At 36.5% G+C, this 20,434-nt stretch overlaps 1 protein-coding gene across 1 annotated transcript; it reads left to right on the forward strand.

The window, feature by feature from the left end:
- Positions 1 to 905: 905 nt before the first annotated feature.
- Positions 906 to 17,514, forward strand: gnsa (glucosamine (N-acetyl)-6-sulfatase a). The gene is made up of 14 exons (XM_020532542.2): positions 906 to 1,156; positions 1,545 to 1,604; positions 1,961 to 2,167; positions 3,971 to 4,036; positions 4,649 to 4,747; positions 6,040 to 6,207; positions 7,243 to 7,325; positions 7,407 to 7,525; positions 8,970 to 9,073; positions 9,907 to 10,008; positions 10,331 to 10,441; positions 11,974 to 12,084; positions 13,487 to 13,647; positions 15,328 to 17,514. The coding sequence occupies exons 1-14, from the start codon at positions 1,022 to 1,024 to the stop codon at positions 15,398 to 15,400; spliced, it is 1,599 nt and encodes a 532-aa protein (XP_020388131.1). The 5' UTR covers positions 906 to 1,021; the 3' UTR covers positions 15,401 to 17,514.
- Positions 17,515 to 20,434: the final 2,920 nt, after the last annotated feature.

A 20,434-nucleotide genomic window follows, 5' to 3' on the forward strand; every position in this document is an offset into this window, starting at 1 on the left:
CTATGGTTATAATTAATCACCCTTCTTAAACACATTGGAGCACAATGTGCAGACACAGTATTCAAAACTAAAAGTTAGCTCGAGAATTTTTCTGAGGATAGAGCTCGCTCTGTTTAAAATATTTTTCCGACTTTCATTTTAAAACAAACAGCTTAAATACATTCTATTCACAACAACTACTCCTAGCCTGATAACGGCTACAGGTCAGAACCTGGCAGATAGTGGATAGTTCAGAATGGCTCAAGGAACATTCTTCATGTTGCTTCTCTTATTGAACCCATTTGGTGCAGTTTGTACCTCTGCGCATTCCAAATGAATGAACCTTGGCAGCATATACCAACCCCTACTTCTGAAGAAAGATCCAATGTTATAAATTGCATCTGTGAGCATTCCATGAGATTTCTCTCCTTAGAAGACCAAGCAGAAACTTGGGCTGGGCCCCTATCTTTTCTGAACTTACAGAGTGACACTTAAAGCCACCAGCTTCCCTCGTTTGTATATATCTTTATCATACTCAATTATACTTATGCATCCTGTCTCCTCCTTCACATGGTCCACAATATACATTGTAGAAAACATAAGACAATTGAGGACAATTGTGTTTTGATGCTTTTTTTTGTTTTTCACTGTAACAAATACATACAAAATTGTTACAATAGTTTGCAGTCCACATTACCACTTCCTCCATGTCAAATTCTCCGGTTTTAAGTTCCAATGAGACTTTTTGCAAATATGTGGGGCCCACCAACAAAAAAGTAAAATTAACAGCGGGATACATGTAATGTTAAATAATCACTGTGAATTTTGAACGTTGCGTAATATATATTTGCGATAAACAAGTGTTCGCCGATCACTTATCAATTGTTAGTGCCCTTTGAAAGGTTTTACCAGGTGCTGGGATCAGCTGATGTTACTTGTTTTGGAGGCGCATGTGACTTGTGAATCATAGAAAGGAAGCAGAGAGAACGCAGTTTAGTTCATAGAGGATAGAAACTCGAGGCGAGTTTAGGAGCAGAGTGCTATGGCTTTACTCGCTGCTTCGTCCTGTGTATTCGCTGTCTTGTTTTTCTTTGCTGCTGTTGAACAGGTCAGCTCGAAGAAACCGAACATAGTTTTGATCCTCACCGACGATCAAGATGTTCTCCTGGGCGGAATGGTGAGCCGGTAGTTGGACAGAGAGCTCTGGTGGAGCGGAGCTGCTGTGGATCGCTTTAAGGCAGCGGAGACTTTGTTTGCTTTTGACAATAACTGTAGTCAATAACATCAGGCTGGCTGTAGTTATCAGTCAAATCAGGCCTTATAACAAACCTAGGCCTGGCTTAAAGGTGTAGCAAATAGCTGTGTAATCTCTCTTTTTAGGTGATCTGGATTTTTAAAGGTTAATGTGCAATTTCAATGTTTTGTCAACTTAAAAGTACTTCTCTGTTTTTTCAAATTAAGTGCAAAAAAGACATGGTCAGTATTTTCCTAATATCATCCAACCAAACGAATTAATTGTAGTGCTTTAAGCTTGAGTCATTTTGTTTTTCTTTGTTTTCCTCCAGACACCATTGAAAAAAACCCGAAAGCTTATTGGAGATCTTGGAATTACCTTTAAAAATGCTGTGAGCTACATTTTCTTTTCTTTTGCTGTGACTGGGGAGGCGGGGTAATTCGAATTTCTATTAGATAGACTAAGAGTGATGAGTCCCATTGATGTGACTGGAGAAATTCTGAACTGGATTTGTAAATCTTCAAGGAATTGTGTCCGTTTTTCAGCTTGAGCTGTCAATGATTTTAACATGATTTAAAATTTGCTGAACGTAAACTATTGTTACAGCATTGCTGTAATAAACAACATTGGATGTTCATTTTGATGGGAATAAACTTCAATTTAAGTTCACTGTAACTGTAAATGGTGTATACAATTGCATTATATTTGTTTTAAATGTAACTGTTATGTGTTTATATTCTTATTCAGTATGTGGCTAGCCCGCTTTGCTGCCCCAGCAGAGCTAGTATCCTGACTGGAAAGTATCCACACAATCACCGTGTGTTTAATAATACGCTGGAAGGAAACTGCAGTAGCAAAGCATGGCAAAAGACACAGGAACCTGACACGTTTTCAGCTATCCTGCAACATCATTGTAGATATCAGACTTTTTTTGCAGGAAAATATTTGAATGAGGTAAAACTTTTGTTATAAGTTAATTGACATTTTTAGACTTAATTATGGTAGTTACCGTTGTGACAAACTCTCTTTTGGTGTTTTGGGAAAATTTTCAAAGTCTGACCACTTATTTGAAATGAAATCTGCTTTTGCAGACTCTGTTTTGTTTTTAATGTGTTTAAGTTATGGCAAGTTTTAAAGGCTACTTTTTAAAGATTGGTTGGCTGTGTTCTTAGAAATAGAAGCAAATGCACCATAGTTCTACCAGATCATAGTGTTGCTCTATCATTTAGAGAAAGATAATTGGTGATGGCTTAGTCTGAGGGTCACCATGCCTCTGGTGAGGGGAGAGGGTGAGAAGAAGGGTCCTTCATGTAACCTCACTGGAATTGAACCCATGCAGTTGGTATCATGCATCACAAGCCAGCTGTTCAACCAACTGAACTGACCCCCCTAACCTTTTTATGATATGGCCTTTGATGCTTGCATGGAGAAGTAAGAGCGACATGCTGGACAGTCGCAGCAAGTTTGTCACCGTCTGTGAATGTAAAGAACAGATGGAAGAAAGTTGGCTTTTTAACTATGTTTAGCCTTGGTTCTTTATGAATAAAGATCACCTAGGAGGAGAGGATATAGTTATGTTGGACTTTAGTATTTTGGGGGCAAGGCCAGGAGGTTGATTAAAGCTGAACCTGAATTTGAATGATTGCACAAAATTGTGAATAAGAGCATTTTCACTTGCTGCATTGATAACTAGGTGCACAACTTGGAACCAATGCTGAAAATTTTACTCCCAAATGATTTAAACCATGATTCACAGCTACTGGTGGTTCTACTGCTTGCGAGTACACAATTGTACTTTTTTAAAAAAATCTTTGTTCTTGCCGAGACTCCATTTGTTTTCATGGAATGCGGTGAATCTTTGAAAAGAAAGAAACTGCTTTCTGGAAATGAAAATTGCTTTTGACTAGTGATTATCTGGGAGGAGCAACTAAGGAAGTCTGGTGCTCACCATAAAGAGCATAACTAATAAAATTAGAATTGCTCTTTAAAACACAATCAAAGTGGCTGCCCCTTCCAACCTGATGTTAGATGTTTTATGCTGCTTTTGTAATTTTGAGTACATCTTAATTATTTCTCTCTGTATCTTAAAGAGGAGATAAAGTAAATGGCCATCTAATTTAACTTGTTTGCTGAATTACACCAGTTTTATTTGACATTCTTCAGATGAGTGCTTGAATTTTTAAATGTGTAGTCATATGAGCTCTTCTAAACACCACCTTTCCACAGGGATTATAACAAATAACATAAAAGTAATATGGAAAATCTTACTGTCCCTTTTTTCCATAACTAGCAGTTTGAATTTCCTAAGGCAATATCAAAATGTTCAGCTAATTTTCAGGGATATAAGCTAAAATTATTGACATTTATCAAGTGGCACTTCAATTATACAAACAGTATATAGTTAAAGGTTAAATTATTGGAAGTATTAAATGTTTTCAAATAAAAGTTGGAAGAATTTCAGTTAAAATTACAATTTTGTGAATAAACAAAAATGAACACAATTGCCAACATGGTGGGTGCAGAAGGTAATTTGAATAGTCTTGTATCCTTGCCCCAAAAGGGACTAGATGCCTCACCTCACCATAAAAGTGGGGTGTGAGAATGGTGGGAGAATTATTTTCTTGGACAATTGAGATGTTCAGAAGTATCAAGTAGATTAGTTTCTGGCAAAAATTGTTCATTGAACTGTAAGAATTTTCTTTCCTGTAAACACGTAGGTTCTCATTTATGCTCCTTTTTTTATTGTTTAATTTGCAGTATGGCTCAGAGGCTGCAGGCAGTGTTGAACATGTCCCACCAGGTTGGGATTACTGGTATGCGCTGGTAAGCATTTACAAGAAGCTCATTGACCTACAGAACAGTTGTTAAATGTGTAATTTCCATACTTCTGAAAAGCTATTAAACTAGATGGATACAATAGGAATTCTGCAGTGTTTGCTTTATCAAATGAAGTTTACACATTAACTATCAGTTGATGCCTTTTGGTATGCAATTGCCACGTGAAAGGGTTCATTTTGGAAGAGAGGTGTTTTCTCTGGCATTCTCTACTGAGGGTTGTGCGTGCTCCATTGTCGTATCTCCGATTTTTAAATGAACTTCATTTTTTTTTCCTTTGCTTTGCTTTGTTTTGCTAAATAAGAAACCAAGGATATGAGGTGGAGATAAACTGGAGTTGAAGTCAAAGATCTGCCTCAATTGTATTGAATGCCAAGCAATTTGGGTTTATAGTCTACTCCCACCTATTTCTTGTATTACGTTATAACAAAATACATAAATTTTAAAATATACAAGACATGAGGAAAGTAAGATTGCAGTTGTGAACCCCTTTTTAGCTTGTCATTGGATGCAAAAAAGTACAGCAATGGCTTTATTTAGATGAAGGAACTTGGACAAACGTGGACTATAATACAGTTTGTATTTTTTTTTTCATTTTAGGTGAAGAATTCAAAATACTACAATTACACACTTTCTGTTAATGGGAAACAACAGTATCATGGTCAGAACTATAGCCATGATTATCTAACTGATTTACTAGTAAGTTGTTTTTTTTTTTTTTTTTTAAAACTTTCTTTTGCATTGTATTGAGGTCTATTTCATGGATAAACCTGAATAAAATGTAAACAGAATCTGCAAGTCTCCATTTGAGTTAAAGTTTCTCGTTGTCCTTGTATGTGGCCATGCATGGGAGCACGCCTAATAGGGAAGTGGAAGTTGTAATTGTTCTTCCAGATGCAGCTTTTTAACCTCACTTCTTCTGTCTGTGTCAAATGGCTTGTTTATACAACTTTCCTCTGCTTTAGCCAACTTGGAAATAACCAAAACAAAGTTGCTGGAAAAGCTCTTTTGGTTTTTTTAGAAAGAAATCAGCATCTGTACAGTGCATTTCACAGCCTGTTTTGTGTGACCACCCCTGTGGTTCATAGTCACTGAAGTTCTATTCCGATGTACAAAACATGGCAATAAATTTGCCAGATCATATAGGTTGGCTGAGTGATAAATGTTAATGGGGTTTCCAGGAGGATTCGTGCTCTGCTCTGATGATGCTTTGCTTTGATCCTCTACTACACCTGAGTCCAAACAAGATCATTTTATTAAGATTGCCTTTTAAGAGATGGTATTTTTTTGACTTGACTTCTGACTTTCTCTTTACTGTATGAAGTACCAGCCTGGGCTCTGTTTAAGCCTTGGATTTGAATCCACAGCCTTCTAACCTTGGACAGTCACCATTTGAGACAAACTGACATGTACTGAATGAGAAATCTCCATTTCAAACTTGATAGACATTTATTTCCAATTCACTCTCATGCGCTTTTTTTTTAAAAGAAGTGGTATTGCTTTGTAATCCATTATGGCTGATTATGTGCAAGTCCAACCTGGTATCAATTTTGTTATCTAACTATTCAGATGTATAACATCTGAAGCAGGTGGGACTTAACTCTAGTCTCCTGGCTATCAGGTAGGGACACTACCACTGCACCATTGGGACTCTAATTTAGTATACATGTTGCAATCTGCTCAATTTTTATGAAGTAGTAAATTGCCACAACCTGCAGTATTCGAGCTTGGCTGATTTGGAAGCATTTGACCTGAGCTACTGTAGTTACTAAATAATGCTGCTCTTTGTTTAGAAGCTATACTCTTCTGCTTCATTTGTTTTGAATGTAAAAATATGCAGTAGTTGTCTGCTTTTATTGATTGGTTTTTTTTTTATGCAAAGTATTAATTTCTCACCATTTGTATGTTTTTGGCCTTGTTGATTTTTTTTTTTTAATATCCTTGTAATTTCAGTCACCACTTTCTAACCTCTGCACTTTTTCACTTGACAGTCAAATATTTCACTGGAGTTTTTGGACTCTAGAACCAAATATCTTCCGTTCTTCATGATGATCTCCACTCCAGCACCACACTCCCCTTGGATTCCTGCCCCACAATACGAAAGGAACTTTTTGGATGTTAAAGCACCAAGAAACAGCAACTTTAACATACATGGAAAGGTAATTTTTATGCAAGATTAGAATACATTAATGTATTAAAACTATCCTCCTGTTTAACCTTGGTAATGATTAACTTATTTTTAGAACTGTATAATCTTTTGAATATTTTTAGGGACATGCATAATAAATCTGAAGCAAAGTAATGTTAAGAATTTCCAGTTAAATTTCGACATCAACTCCTGAACAGGAAGTAAAGTCTAACCAAAGTGCTCTGCTCTGCTTTTTTTCAATGCTTGTACAATTAAATATCTTAACACAATTTAAGTTTTTTATTTTTAAAACTCCATCGATAAAATACAAGCTTTATTTGTTGCTAGAATTCAAGTGAGTTAATGTAACAGCATCCCATTGGATCATTGTAATTTATGGTATAGTTGCAAGATTTGGCTACAATTTTTTTTTTTTGACATGTTGCAGCATACATCTACGTGAGAGATGGTTAAAGAAATGACGGTATATTTGAATCATTGTTAGAGGCTTGTATAAAAATCTGCCTTAATACAGTCTTGACGTAAAATTTCTAACTTTGAAAGATGGGAGCCCATTACAGATGCAGAGTAGTCAGTTGACCAAACTTTCTATCAGCAAGCTTTCTTTAGCCATAATGTTCTGACTGAGGTTGGAGGAGTGCACCAATTCCTTACTAGTCCCACTCCACTGGTTATAGTAAATGTAAAATTGAACCAACATCTGGAGATATGGCTAAGTTTATGTAGGTTTTAGACTGTCTAGCTTAATGTTAGAAACAATTCCAACCAGGTTCATTTTTTAAACCAGTAATTAGTTGTACAAATAACATATTCGAACATACGGGGATTATCACCAAGTTTTAAACTGCCTAAAGTTAGGTGTCAGTTGTATTCTAACATGAAGTGAAGATGGATAACAGACAGATGGCTGAACACTCTCAGCACATGACCATCACAAATGTGAATAAACACTCTTAATTTCTTGGCAACAAAAAAGTAATTAATCGCAATGTTATTTGAATGCTTGTCAATTGAAACTAATGTCCCTATTTTAAAAACTTCAAAGGATAAACATTGGCTAATCAGGCAAGCAAAGACTCCCATGACCAACTCTTCGATGAATTTTCTGGATAATGCATTCAGGAAAAGGTATTATTTCTCTTCACTACTTTATTTTTTAAGGAAAATATAATGTGGATGTTTAGCATAATCCTAGGTTATTTTTCTTAGATGGCAAACGTTGCTATCAGTGGATGACCTTGTTGAAAAAGTTGTGAAGAAACTTGATGCAATCAAGGAGCTAGAAAACACCTACATTTTCTTTACATCTGATAATGGCTATCACACAGGTAAGCAATAATATTTTATTTCCTGTCAAAGCTTTTAGCTTTACTTATTGATTTTACATTGTACTTTATTATTGCCTTGATGTTTGATATTTCCTGTGGAGTGACCTCCTGTAATGGACGACAAACTCAACCATTATTAAAGTGATCTATGTTCTATTACAACCTTTTTTAAAAATAACTTTGAATAAAAACACCATGCTACAGATGCTAGAAATGAAACAAACACCAGCATAATGCTGGAGTAACTCGGGTGCAGTAGAACTGGTGGAGAGAGAAATAGTTAGTATTTCCAGTCCAGTATGACATAGAACATAGAATATAGAACAGTACAGGCTCTTCGGCCCATGATGTTGTGCTGACCTATTATCCTATTAAGATCAAACTACCCTGCATACCCTACATTTTACTATCCTCCCTGTGCCTATCCAAGAGTCGCTTATAAGCCTCTAAAGTATCTGACTCCACTACCACTGCTGGCGGCACATTCCACACGCCCACCACTCACTGTGTGAAGAACCTACCCCTGACATCTTCCCTATGCCTTCCTCCAGTCACCTTAAAATTATGCCCCCTCGTAATAGTCATTTCTGCCCTGGGAAAAAGTCTCTGACTATCCACTCCATCTATGCCTCTCATCATCATCTTGTACACCTCTATCAAGTCACCTCTCATCCTTCTTCGCTCCAATGAAAAAAGCCCTGGCTCCCTCAACCTTTCTTCATTAGACCTGCCCTCCAGTCCAGGCAGTACCCTGATAAATCTCCTCTGCACCCTCTCTAAAGCTTCCACATCTTTCCTATAATGAGGTGACCAGAACTGAACACAATATTCCAAATGTGGTGTAACCGGAGTTTTATAGGGCTGCAGCATAACTTCGTGGCTCTTAAACTTGATTCCCCTGCCAATGAAAGCCAACATACCATACACCTTCTTTACAACCCTATCAACTTGGGTCGCAACTTTGAGGGATCTATGGACATGGACCCCAAGATCCCTCTGTTCCTCCACACTGCAAAGAATCCTACCGTTAACCCTATATTCTGCATTCAAATTCGACCTTTCAAAATGAATCATTTCACATTTTAGAACCCAAGTTCCTGACCCAAGATATTGGTGAACACTACAACAATTTATATAGTCTATATGATTGTGACTGATGTAGTTCAAATGAGCAAAGAATGTTTAAGTAGGATTTATCATTATTCCTTTAGTTTTTAAAATGGTTGTTCAAGTAGACAGTTGCCAATTCTGCAATAGTTGCTAGTTTGCTGAAACCACCTCTGTTCTAGGAAACCTAGAATTTGTTTATAATCATGGCCTTAATTCTCCATTCTGACAGTCAGTACTTCTTGTATTAATATATAAAGTAATAATCGAACACAAAGCTAAAGGAAATCAAGAATGCATTGTGCTACATTAACATCTGTTTTAAATGTATCTTTAGGCCAATTTTCTTTGCCAATTGACAAACGACAGCTATATGAATTTGACATTAAAGTGCCATTGCTTGTACGAGGACCTGGAATCAAATCTACTGGCAGTAATCAGGTATGTGTGCCAGGCTGATGCTTGTGTAAACTACTAGGTCTATGCAGAATATTTGAGTTGAAGGTTTTCTAGAAAGGAAGATTGCTTTAAAATTGGCAGTTGAACTCCATAAGAAACAAATTTTGTACAGCTACATGAAGTGTACTTTTATCAACAGGTTCAGGAACTTGCCTTGTATAATCTTGAAAGTTGTTTCCTGGCTATGACTGTTGCAGTGCAACAAATATAACTTCCATCCATTGCTTCACTTTTGCAGTTAGCAACACTTTTTTTTTTATTTTAGTACTGCATAGAATAATTAACAGTGAAGAAATGGTAAGAAGATGACTTGGTTTTAATGAAATCAGCAATCCTATTTGAAACACCTTGAAGCTAGGTTTTAGCTTTGACTAACGTTACATCACCATGGTCTATCTTGACTGCAGAATCCTGTCTAATGCTGAATGGACTTTTGCGAGCTGTGAAAATCACTGTTTTTAATGTCTTTGCCATGCTACCCCAATTTTGTTGTTTGGTGATCGATTGAAGCCTTTTGGTAGAGTCAAATGAGACAATTGTATCGTGTAATTCTAAATGAAGTTTACGTAGCACCAGTCTTCACCCAAGAGCGTTTATCAACAGTGAAGCATATGTTGCATTAAGTATTCAATGCATGTGATGGGGAGTGAAATGAAAATGGTGGGGGGGAGGAAGGGGGAGAAGAGATGTGTTGTATCAGATTGAAACATGCTGAAACGTTAGCTTTTGATATCTGAAACTTGAGTGGAACTGATTTGTTGTTGTAGTTTTAAAGGCTTTGAGATGTTTAAGGCTTTGGTCTCCGTTTCCTTCAGATGCTGGTAGCAAACATTGATTTGGCTCCAACATTCTTGGATATTGCTGGCTATGATACCAACAAAACCAGGATGGATGGCATGTCTCTGTTGCCTCTGCTGGTAGGTTTTTGTGATACTGACCATGTGGTGGAACTATAGTTCATTCCTTTTAATATGGACATGATGGTAACAAAAATAACTTGCAGTCAAACTAGCTGTTATAAATTCTTCCATTTGTTTACAGATCTGTTTCATCCACCAGTTTATTTCTAGCTCTAATGTTTTTCAAAATCTGTGAAAATAAGATAATAGGTGGTATTGGACTTCTAGAGCAATTACTCTGATAATTGCTGAAGAATTCAGCTTCATGTCAGTTTGATCTTTTTCTGCACTATACTTAAAACTGTTATTTTCGTATAATCCATTTCAATTCTATCTTCAGAACGGTAAGGCAAAAAATGTGACATGGAGGACTGACCTCCTTATAGAGTATCAAGGAGAGGGACGTAACAAAAGTGATCCTACTTGTCCTTCATTAGGGCCAGGGGTCACGGTGAGTACTAGATTTTTTTTTTACTCAATCTGCATGATGTAAAATTTCTACTTCACCTCAAATGAAGTAGGAAACTCTAAAGCAAATTGACAAAAATACATGTTTTGAAGTATCTTATTCTAAGCCATTGTAAGTATGGTCTTTGCTACAAAGCTCTGGAGAGGTGGCGTTTGCAAATATTCAACAGCTTATACTGCTGCTTTATGCATAATTCTTTCGGCTATGCATTTGAGGGGTAGAACAATAAACAAAGCCATGAAGTGAACCATCTCTAAACCACTTGAGTTTGTACTTAACGCAGTATATGTGGAAACGTTCAGTTCTCTGCTTTTTTTTCTTAAATTTGTGATATTCATGCTGTGCGTGAGGCCAAGCATGTGGAGGTTTTTGTCACAAGTCTCCTTTGACTACGTAAATGCCTGCAGCTCATGTTTCATTGATGCTAGTATCTGAAGTATGTTACCTGGTCAACTGTGATAGTAGCAACTGCCGATGCTAGAGGCTGAGATAACAAGGTGTAGAGCTGGATGAACACATTGTGTTCTGTAATGACCCAGACTTTGATACAGGACTGCTGTCTATTGTTATTGAGAAACATTTTTGTTTCTTCAGGCAATTTTGCCTGAGGAAATTGTCATGGTTTAGTCTTTCCACAAGAGCTTTAGAGTTTTTAATCTGGATGTTGCTAACCCATGATGTTTATTCAGTAACCTGCTCAATTTTAAAGCTGACAGTGTCGAGCTGGAGGAGCACAGCAAGCCAGGCAGCATCAGAGGAGCAGGAAAGTTGACGTTTCGGGTCAGGACCCTTCTTTAGAGAGGGGGGAGGGAGCTCTGAAATAAATAGAGGGGAGGGGCTGGGGAAGATAGGCGGGATGGTGATAGGTGAGTGCAGACAGGACGTTTCAGGTCGGGACCCTGAAGAAGGGTCCTGACCCAAAATGTCAACTTTCCTGCTCCTCTGATGCTGCCTGGCCTGCTGTGCTCCTCCAGCTCCACACTATCTCTGACTCCAGCATTAGCAGTTCTTACTATCTGTCAATTTTAAAGCTAACTGTTCTCTTGTGTTTTATAACCAATGATAAGGACACTTGACAGAAGTCCTCCTAAAATTTGGCTTTCATGTTGCTCAAAGGGGCTTCAAGCCTCTAACATCCAAGAATCTGCACTGAAAATGCTGCTTGAATTCAATTACAACAGCTGAGACAATGTGTTAACACAATGTTGAGTCAATTCATACTTCTCCCAGTCCTAATGGATTTTTTTTTTTTTAAATTAAAAATTTCAGGTCTACTTCTCACCAAATATTAATCAGTTCTTCCTTTGGACCAACACCTAACTCTCTACCATATTTTTGTTAAAATATACCCATTAAATTTGGGAATACTATGAAAACATTACCTCTGAACATCTTCAGTGCTGGAAGTAACTAATCACCTGGTAGCCTTTAAAGACTTAAGTGCGTGTTGGGTGTTTGAGGTTGAACCTGTTTATATCTTTACCTACTCAAACCACTTTTATTTTGTTCAATAGAACTGTTTCCCTGATTGTGTTTGTGAAGATGCATATAACAACACCTATGCATGTGTAAGAACAATTGCCAATTCAGCTGACTTGCAGTATTGTGAATTTGATGATAGTGAGGTGAGTGCTGTTAAATATTTTCATTTTTCTTGATTCCTTAATTGCCAAGTCTCCTCTTTCATAAAACCCTAACTTGTGCAGTCATTTTTTTTTCCCCCTTAGCATGTATTGGATTTCAAATAGCTTTTGAGCAGTCCTATTACTTATGAGTAATGATCCCAGCAGATGCTAATACTGGACAAGTTGATACCAGAATCAAACCTGGTTTGATTTTTAAATCAGTCACTTTTTTTTTCTCTTAGTGGCTACTCACCAAACCAATTCACACACCATAGGCTGCTAACATTCATTAACAAAATAACACAACACAAATTCATTCACAAGGGAGAGGCATTAAAAAAAAAAAATCTACATTTGTCAACTTGGAAAAAGTCATAAATAGTAAAACGCACAACTTTCCACTCCTGCAATATCGTTTTTCAAGTGCACAGTCCCAGAGAACTATCATTCCAATCTTTCTTTCTTTTTTTTTTAACTACTTGCTCTTTCTGGTTTTCCTTCTGGAACTGCCAAAGCAATCTTTAACTCTTGTCAGTTCCAATTTTAAATATTTCAGTTCTGTCAGCTTAAGCTACTTCCATACAAATACAAATACTTGTCTCCATTTGCAAGTTAATTTGTTAAATTTATACTTCTCGGGACAAGACTGCTCTCCTGTATTGAGAACCATGTCTTTCTGCTAATCTAAAACCAAAACCTGATTCTTCTGAACTGACCTCAAACTAACTACTGTTTTTCTGTCTGTCGTAAACCCATCAGTGAAAAACACTTCTTTTAACACCAGGCTTTGCACTTATTTCCAAGAAAGGTGATTTAATGACGAATTTAGATTACTTTTCTTTTCAATTACTTTCTGATCTCCTTACAAAGAAAGTTGACCTTCACAGAGCTGAAACCAAAATCTTTTTTTGTTTTTTTTTTTTCCTGCAAGTTCAATCTTTCAAATAGTAAATATACTTTGTTTTAATCACACTACAAGCTGCCATTGCAGGGTGGAAGAGAGATTTGGCTAAATGCATGAAATGTACATATTTGACATTTAAGTGAGGACAATTTTGTAGATTAACTCCTAAAAAGAATCACCTTGAATGTTCTCATGTCATAGTGCATTGTAACTTAGATTTATTAGTGGCACGTGTTTTCCTCCTTTTTAGTTTGGAAATCTTGGCAGGCAAAACACATCTTTTCTGGGTGGCAAAAGGTGCTGCTAAAATTCAGTTAATAAAGTTATGGGGGGAAAAGGAATCTTTTAAAAATACAACTGATTTGTGATGCTTAGTATTGAGTGTAGCATAACTTATTATTTCAATGATGCAATCATTCCTATTCAGTTTTGGAAGTGAAAGGCATATATAAGCCAACTTAATTCTTTTTATAATCTCCAGTGCTTTTCTTTACTCAGGTGTTTGTAGAAGTCTATAATCTAACTTCTGACCCACACCAAATCACAAATATAGCCAAATCAATAGATCAAGAAGTTCTTGAGAAGATGAACCATCGTCTTATGATGTTGCAATCTTGCTCTGGTTCCACGTGTCGGACACCAGGAATATATGATCCAAGGTAAGGAAGATTGTTTAGACATTCCCTACTGCAGAGTCAGCAGCTTGTGGCTTTTTAAACATTTTGTCTGCAGCTCTTAACCTTTTCTAGTTCAATCCCATTTTGAGATGAAAGAACTGAAAATAAATTGAAGGCAAGCAAGAGCTGCACATTTATAGTGGGTATAAGAGGCTAATCACTACTGTTTCAAGTCTGACCTTTTGTTCTGAAAAATAATTGTCAGGACTTGCAATTAACTGTTTCTCTCTGCACAGATGCTGCCCAACCTGCTGAATTTCTCAAGCTTTCTTTTTTAATTGCAGTATTTTAGTTATTCTATCTGTACTTGCATGTTACCTCCAACCATGAGCTTGTACTTTGCTTTGGAAGGACTGGAGTGCTGAATTTTTAACTTTTATTTCATTATCTTTCTAATTTTTTTTTAACTTGATTTTGTACCTAGGCACCTTTTTTGTACGTAAGATGGTGCCAGAAATGGGGCCTTTGTATATTTTTTCCACTGTACTTGTGTATCCCTGTACTTATGACAAAATCTAATTCTAATAACTTTTGTGTGGCACCTTGTACAAAAATGTCTTTAGGTTTCCCTCTGTACTGAATGTCAACAGGCTCCTTTTTTTTTAAAAATGCCAGGGCATTTTGCTCCTTCAATGAATTCCAATAAATTGGTTAAATAAGACTTTTTTTCCCTTTCATAAACCATGCTAACACCTTCTGATTTACCTATGTTCTCAAAGTACCCAACCTTAAGTTATTAATGATAGATTCTAACAGCTTGAAGTCTGCTCTAAGGAAATTAACTGTCCTGTAGCTGCTGCTTGAGTTGAGCTAAGTACGACCTCCTCTGAGAGGTGTTTTTCCTTCAGTAATTCCACTGAACAACATTTTACCTCTGAATTTTATACAAACATATATCACAAGTAGCAAAGCAGTCTTAATTGCATTTCCTTTCTCTCATGCTTAGATTTTCACTGCATCAAAAGCATACTACAGGCAATATAATGCTAACATCATGGAGCTGTTCAAACATATTCTTACATTATGATTTCAATAGGCTGCCTTTCATTCTTTCAGTAAATAGATGAAGTAAAATTTATATGTTCCATTTGAAGTTCTTCAGTCAGACTTCTGCTTGTTCATTGCAAGTTGTAGCCTCAAAATGTAGTCATCAGCTATGTATTCTAACAACGGTTTGCTTTCAATTCTTTTTCGCCATTTTGACTTTTAATCCATTTCCCCTTCCCAGTACTTTTTTGTGATCCTGATTTTCACTATTCCACTATGGTTTGTAAACATCTTATGCCCATCTGCTCCCCCTCCTTTTTCAATGATCATGCCTGAGAGAGCCATTATTGGTCTATTTTGTTGCTGGAAGTAATTGGCTTTATTAACATTCAATTCCAACATCATCTTTTTGAGGCTTTTCCTTTGCCAGTTACCTGTCTAATGCACAAGCCAATATAGATGTGGAACTAAATGTCAGCATAGCCATCATGCAAGTATCTGCATATATAGAATCGTTACTCTTAGTTTTTAGCCAGAGATAGTAGCTTAATAAAAAATGCAGAACCTTGGTATCTTTCTTTGGCCAAAATATGTAAGTTAGTAGTAATTGTATCATCTGTTGCTTATGCTGATTTTTAAAAAATTATTTACTTTTTTTTTGTTTTTTTTTTTTAGGTACCGATTTGATCCTCAACTGATGTTCCATCATGGACCTGCTGCACCCAAATTATTCCATAAAACCTTGTGAAGCCTTTTTGCTAGCTGTTATCTGTAACACAACCTTGTACTTTGTGGACTGTTGTAAATCACTAGAAGTTGTATATACTTTGTTTTTTGTTTTTGCAGTGTTTTTTCCCCCCCGCCCACCACCGCCCTGATCATGTTTTCCTGATTTAAAAACAATTGATGTTTGAAAAGTGAGTTGATAAATTTTAACAGTTTTATGTATTGTAGTTCTAAATTAGCCTAACTTATTTTGTGAGGATCATTGTCTTAAGTTCCAGTGAACCTAAGCATTTAATTGCTTGTGGAGTATAACATTAAACAAACAAATAGTTTCAATTTTTGTTTATTGCATGAATTATCTGCCAGCTAGCAATCACAGCTATACTTGGTTGGTATGGAATTACTTACTTCTAGTCACGTTCTTTGTTTCTCTCTACAGTAGCATGAACTCTTCATATCTTAGAAGTAGTGTACAGAAATCAAATTTCCACTAAGCTTGTGCACATCAGAAACAAAATGGGTTTTGAGACAAATTATCTCCACGTTGTTTTTCCAGTGGCCATCCAGCCCAATATTATGGGAATTTCATTCAGTTTTGAGGTTTGCTGACAGGTGACTGGGCTGCAACTATTGGCTTAAACTAACTTAACAGCTTCTATGTTGCTCCTTTTTTAGCAGTAAAGAATGTATTGGAGAAGACTGAATTTTGTCTGTACTCTCTTGCGTTAGTCTAATGTAAACAGTGCTAAGAACTGAGTAAACTTGCCCCTTCTGAATGTCGCATACTGTGAGCTTAGGGGTTTTAAATAAATGCTTTGTAATGTAGCTCCCTAGAATGAGTGACTTTCTCAGATTCCATTCCACTCCACCCCATCCCCCAAACTGATTTTGTTGCTAATCCCAATCACCTTGCCTGGCTTCTACAATTACTGTTTCTATCTGTTTAAAAATCTTTCCCCACCACAGCACTTTCTTTACTTCTATGAGGGATTACTGTGATCCAAGACTATGGCCATCTATTGCCTTGGATTTTGTGTGTGGTAAGGCATTGTAGCTGGGAAACATTTTTCCAGATAGTCATTAAATAAAATGACATGTATCTGTGAATGCACAACTAGTTGCCTTTAATATCTCTACCAAAGCTAGTTTAAAATTCTTTTAGCAATTAATATTGTCCATTGACTGGACGTCACTATTGTTCTGAATCATAAAATTCTCACTAAATTTAAAGATTCTCAATTTTTATTTTAGAAATTGAAGTTACTTTTCCAGTAATTCTGGATTTTGATATTGCACTGAAGATCCCAGCTATCTGCTGCTTTAGTATGTTGTGGAACTGATGTTTATAGGAGAGAGATGTATGAAGTGGCTAATGGTTTCTAACAATATAGCCAATAGATATAATCCAACATGTGATTTCTGCTATAATTAACTTTTTTCAATTGTTTTGTCTATCAACTCTTGGTTTTTTGTTTTTTTGTTCAGTTATACACTAAATCAAACCACTTTTTATAACATTCCTACAATGTTGACTTGTACACCAGAATGTCTTTGATTCAAGAATGATAAAATGTCAGAAGGACAAACAAAACAACCACTGTCTTTTACTGGCACAGGTGTATTTAGAGTGTATAGTTGACACTGTCTGTAGCGTAGCACTGATCTATAGCCTTATTGATGTACATTAGTGAAAAGGTTTATCAAGCAACACCAGGTTAAAGGCAAACTTTAGTGTTTGTGTACCTGTTGAATCTACAATATAATTATGCACTTGGGAGCAAGCATTTTGTTTAGCCTTGAATATAAGAATCGCAAACAATTTGTACATCAATATTGCATGGTTAATTGCAAATGCTTGTATTTTCAGTGTTAAACTGAATTTGCACATTTTAAAATAGGTTTATGTAGCTTGGATAAAATTTGTGTAAGTTTGATGTTACTCAGAAAGTTCAGACTCTCGGCACTTGTAATACTGACTTTGAATTGAGATTTCTTGGGTTTTTTCCAAAGACTTAAGTGTCCTTGACTGTATGTATGTTTGAGATAAGAAAATGATGGCTCAATTCCATCTCACATTTGTGTAATAAATTACTTTCCCAGTCTGAAGTTGGGATGCTCTCTTTTGAACATTGGTCTTGAAGTTGAAAAATTCAGTCACCAGATCGCCACTCTATTTAGTTAGAATTGCAACTGATTTACACTAGCCACCTCTACACTACACTAAAATGGGAATTTCAATTAATATGAATACCAGCTGAAATTTGGGGTTATTTTTTAACTTTATTTGCTGTTGCTAATAACACTGCTTTGCTTTGCTTTGTTTCCCAGTACAGACAGCAGCACTAGCAATTTTCTTACTATTTTCATACAAGTGAGGGAAAAGCTCATTTTACTGTTATTAAGCATGTATGTATTTTCCTTTGTCAATGTGCAAGCTTCCAGAGTGGTTTTTCAGCACAATTGGTTTAGTAAATGGGAACCTATGTATTCCAAGGGAATACTAACATTTTGTAATTCATTAATAGTTATGCTTATCTCATGGAATGTCTTAAATTATACAGAAAGGCAAGACTTTGAAAGAACACTTTTTTTTTGTTTAAGCAAAACTTTTGAGCATGCTGTCAAAATAGGACTTTTGTTTTTCATCTGCTTTAAGTAATCAAAGATAGTGAAGCACTTGGCATACCAGATTATTAGTCATTGAATTATAGATAACTGCTTTGCACTTCTTCCAGTAATGGACTTGTACATTAATGTTAGAATTGATTTTTCTTGTATCTTTGTCCTAACAGCTTTCACATTCAAAACAATTGCTTATTTTGCAGGGAATTGTTAGCAAGTTAACTCTGATAAGATGTACACTGGCCAGGAGAAGCATTCTGAACTGGGGAGGTGATGGCCCAGTGGTATTATTGCTGGACTGCTAATCCAGAGATCCAGTTTACGTTCTGGGGACCAGTGTTCAAATCCCACAACGGATGGTGGAATTTGAATTCAATAAAAAATGTCTGGAATTGAGAATCTAATGATGATCATGATTCCATTGTTGATTGCCAGAAAAACCCATCTGGTTCACTAATCCCTTTTCCTTCCCTAAAAAGTGCCATTTTTACCTGGTCTGGCCTACATGTGACTCCAGACTTGTAGCAATGTGGTTCTCTCTCAACCGTCCTCTGGGCAATTAGGGATGGGCAATAAATGCTGCCTAGCCAGCAATGCCCTCATCCTGTGAATGAATTTAAAAAAAAAAACTGATGAGGGACCCTTTTTTCTTCAAATATGAGGAGTCGCATGTATTTCATGTTAGTCAAAAGGTTGCCTCAGTGCTGTGAAGAAATTATACAGAAAAGCAGTGATAGTGATTTTTCTTTTAATGATAATGCATGCCCACTTAAGTTGGTTGCAATTTCTTGCCAAGTATTGATTTTATTTAATAGATGAATCATCACTAATCACCTATCAAAAATACTGAATATATTAAGTTGACTTGAGTACTAATAGTAAAGTTGGGGAGAAATCATGGCTGAAATTTTACTGCAGGTTCAACAATTTGGAAAATAGCAATTTCAACTTTTTCATGGGAAATGGCTACCGGCTGTTAAGTATAAATCAGGAATGGGAGTAGAGTGTTTTGGCTCCTGGAGTCTGCTGCACCATTCAGTATGATCATGGCTGGTCTTCTTTTTTTTTTGTTTCAAATTCCACATTTCCATTTATCCTGATTTTTAAGCCTTCATTTCTCTCTTCTCCACCCCCCCCCCCCCCCCCCCACAACCTAAAAAGAATTTGCCAGCCTGTCTTAAATACTCAATGACCCTGCCTCTACCACTTTTTTTTTCTTTTGAAGCAGAAATCCAAAGTTGTATAAACTTCTGACACAAAATTCTCAGGCGTCACCCTCCCAGAATAGCCAACTTTTTAAAACAATGTCTCCTAGTTCTGGACTGACCCACCAGAGGAAACGTTCTTTCCCTGTCCACCTTGCCAAGACCATTCAGAATCCAGTGAACTTTAACCAAATTGCCTCTCTTCTCTAAACTCCAATGGAAACAAGATCAGCCTGTCCAACCTCTCCTTTTAAGACCACCCACTACCAGTTAACTATCTATCTAGTAAACCTCTGCTGAATTACTTTGTGTACATATGTCTGTCCTTGAATAAGAAAACTAAAACAGCACACAATTCAAGATATTGTCTCAATAATGCCCTGTATAACTGAAGCATAACACATTTACATTCAATTTATGTTGTAAAAATAATGAAGAATAGCATCATGACAGCTGCTTTTACATACAGTATCTGTGTTTTGACATTATGGACATGTACCAGAATAAGCAAACCCCAAACAGTTCAGAATTCTGCACTTGTTCAAATAATTATATGCATTTGTTCATCCTGTCAAAGTGAACAACTTTACATTATACTCACATCTACCAACATTTTTTTTGCCTTGTGTTGTCTTCATAACATACCTTTCTTGGTGTCATGTAAAAATTTATCTACCATGCTTTTGCTCCCCTCATCAAAGTCATTGATGTAATTTTTTTTAAAATTGAAGCCCTGTTGCAGATCCCTAGAAGACTCCACACCTCACCTGCTGCCACTCAGACAATGGCCCACTTGTGCATATTCTCTTCTGCCATCCAAGCAATCTTCTGTCCATGCTAATACAGTACTCCCTATGTCAAGATTTTTTTTTTTTTGTAATAAACTTTGGCACTTTTTTTAAAATCAAATGCCTAGTGCCAATCCAGGAAAGGCACATTTTACAGGCTCCCCTTCATCTACAGCATGTTATTCCTTCATGGAGCTCCAATAAATTTGTGATTTCCCTTCAAAACCATGCTGACATTCCTAGTTTACTTTGAATTTTTTTGTGTGCAGCTTTCAGTTGATTCGAACACACTTCAAACTAACTGGCCTGTAGCTTCCCATATTCAGTCCTCTCTGAATTGAGAGGGGTGGGGGGGGGGGGGTGGTGCAAGGGAAGAGTTATAGATGCTACTTTCTAGCTTGATGGAACTTTCCTGACTCCAAGGCATTGTGAAAAATGAAC

Source organism: Rhincodon typus, chromosome 18, assembly GCF_021869965.1.
Source record: "Rhincodon typus isolate 14 chromosome 18, sRhiTyp1.1, whole genome shotgun sequence".
Taxonomy (NCBI): domain Eukaryota; kingdom Metazoa; phylum Chordata; class Chondrichthyes; order Orectolobiformes; family Rhincodontidae; genus Rhincodon; species Rhincodon typus.

Coding starts and splice junctions, on each gene's coding strand:
- gnsa (XM_020532542.2), top strand. CDS start 1,022: ATGGCTTTACTCGCTGCTTCGTCCTGTGTATTCGCTGTCTTGTTTTTC. Junction 1,157..1,544: donor ATGTTCTCCTGGGCGGAATG/GTGAGCCGGTAG, acceptor GTTTTCCTCCAG/ACACCATTGAAAAAAACCCG. Junction 10,442..11,973: donor CATTAGGGCCAGGGGTCACG/GTGAGTACTAGA, acceptor TTTGTTCAATAG/AACTGTTTCCCTGATTGTGT.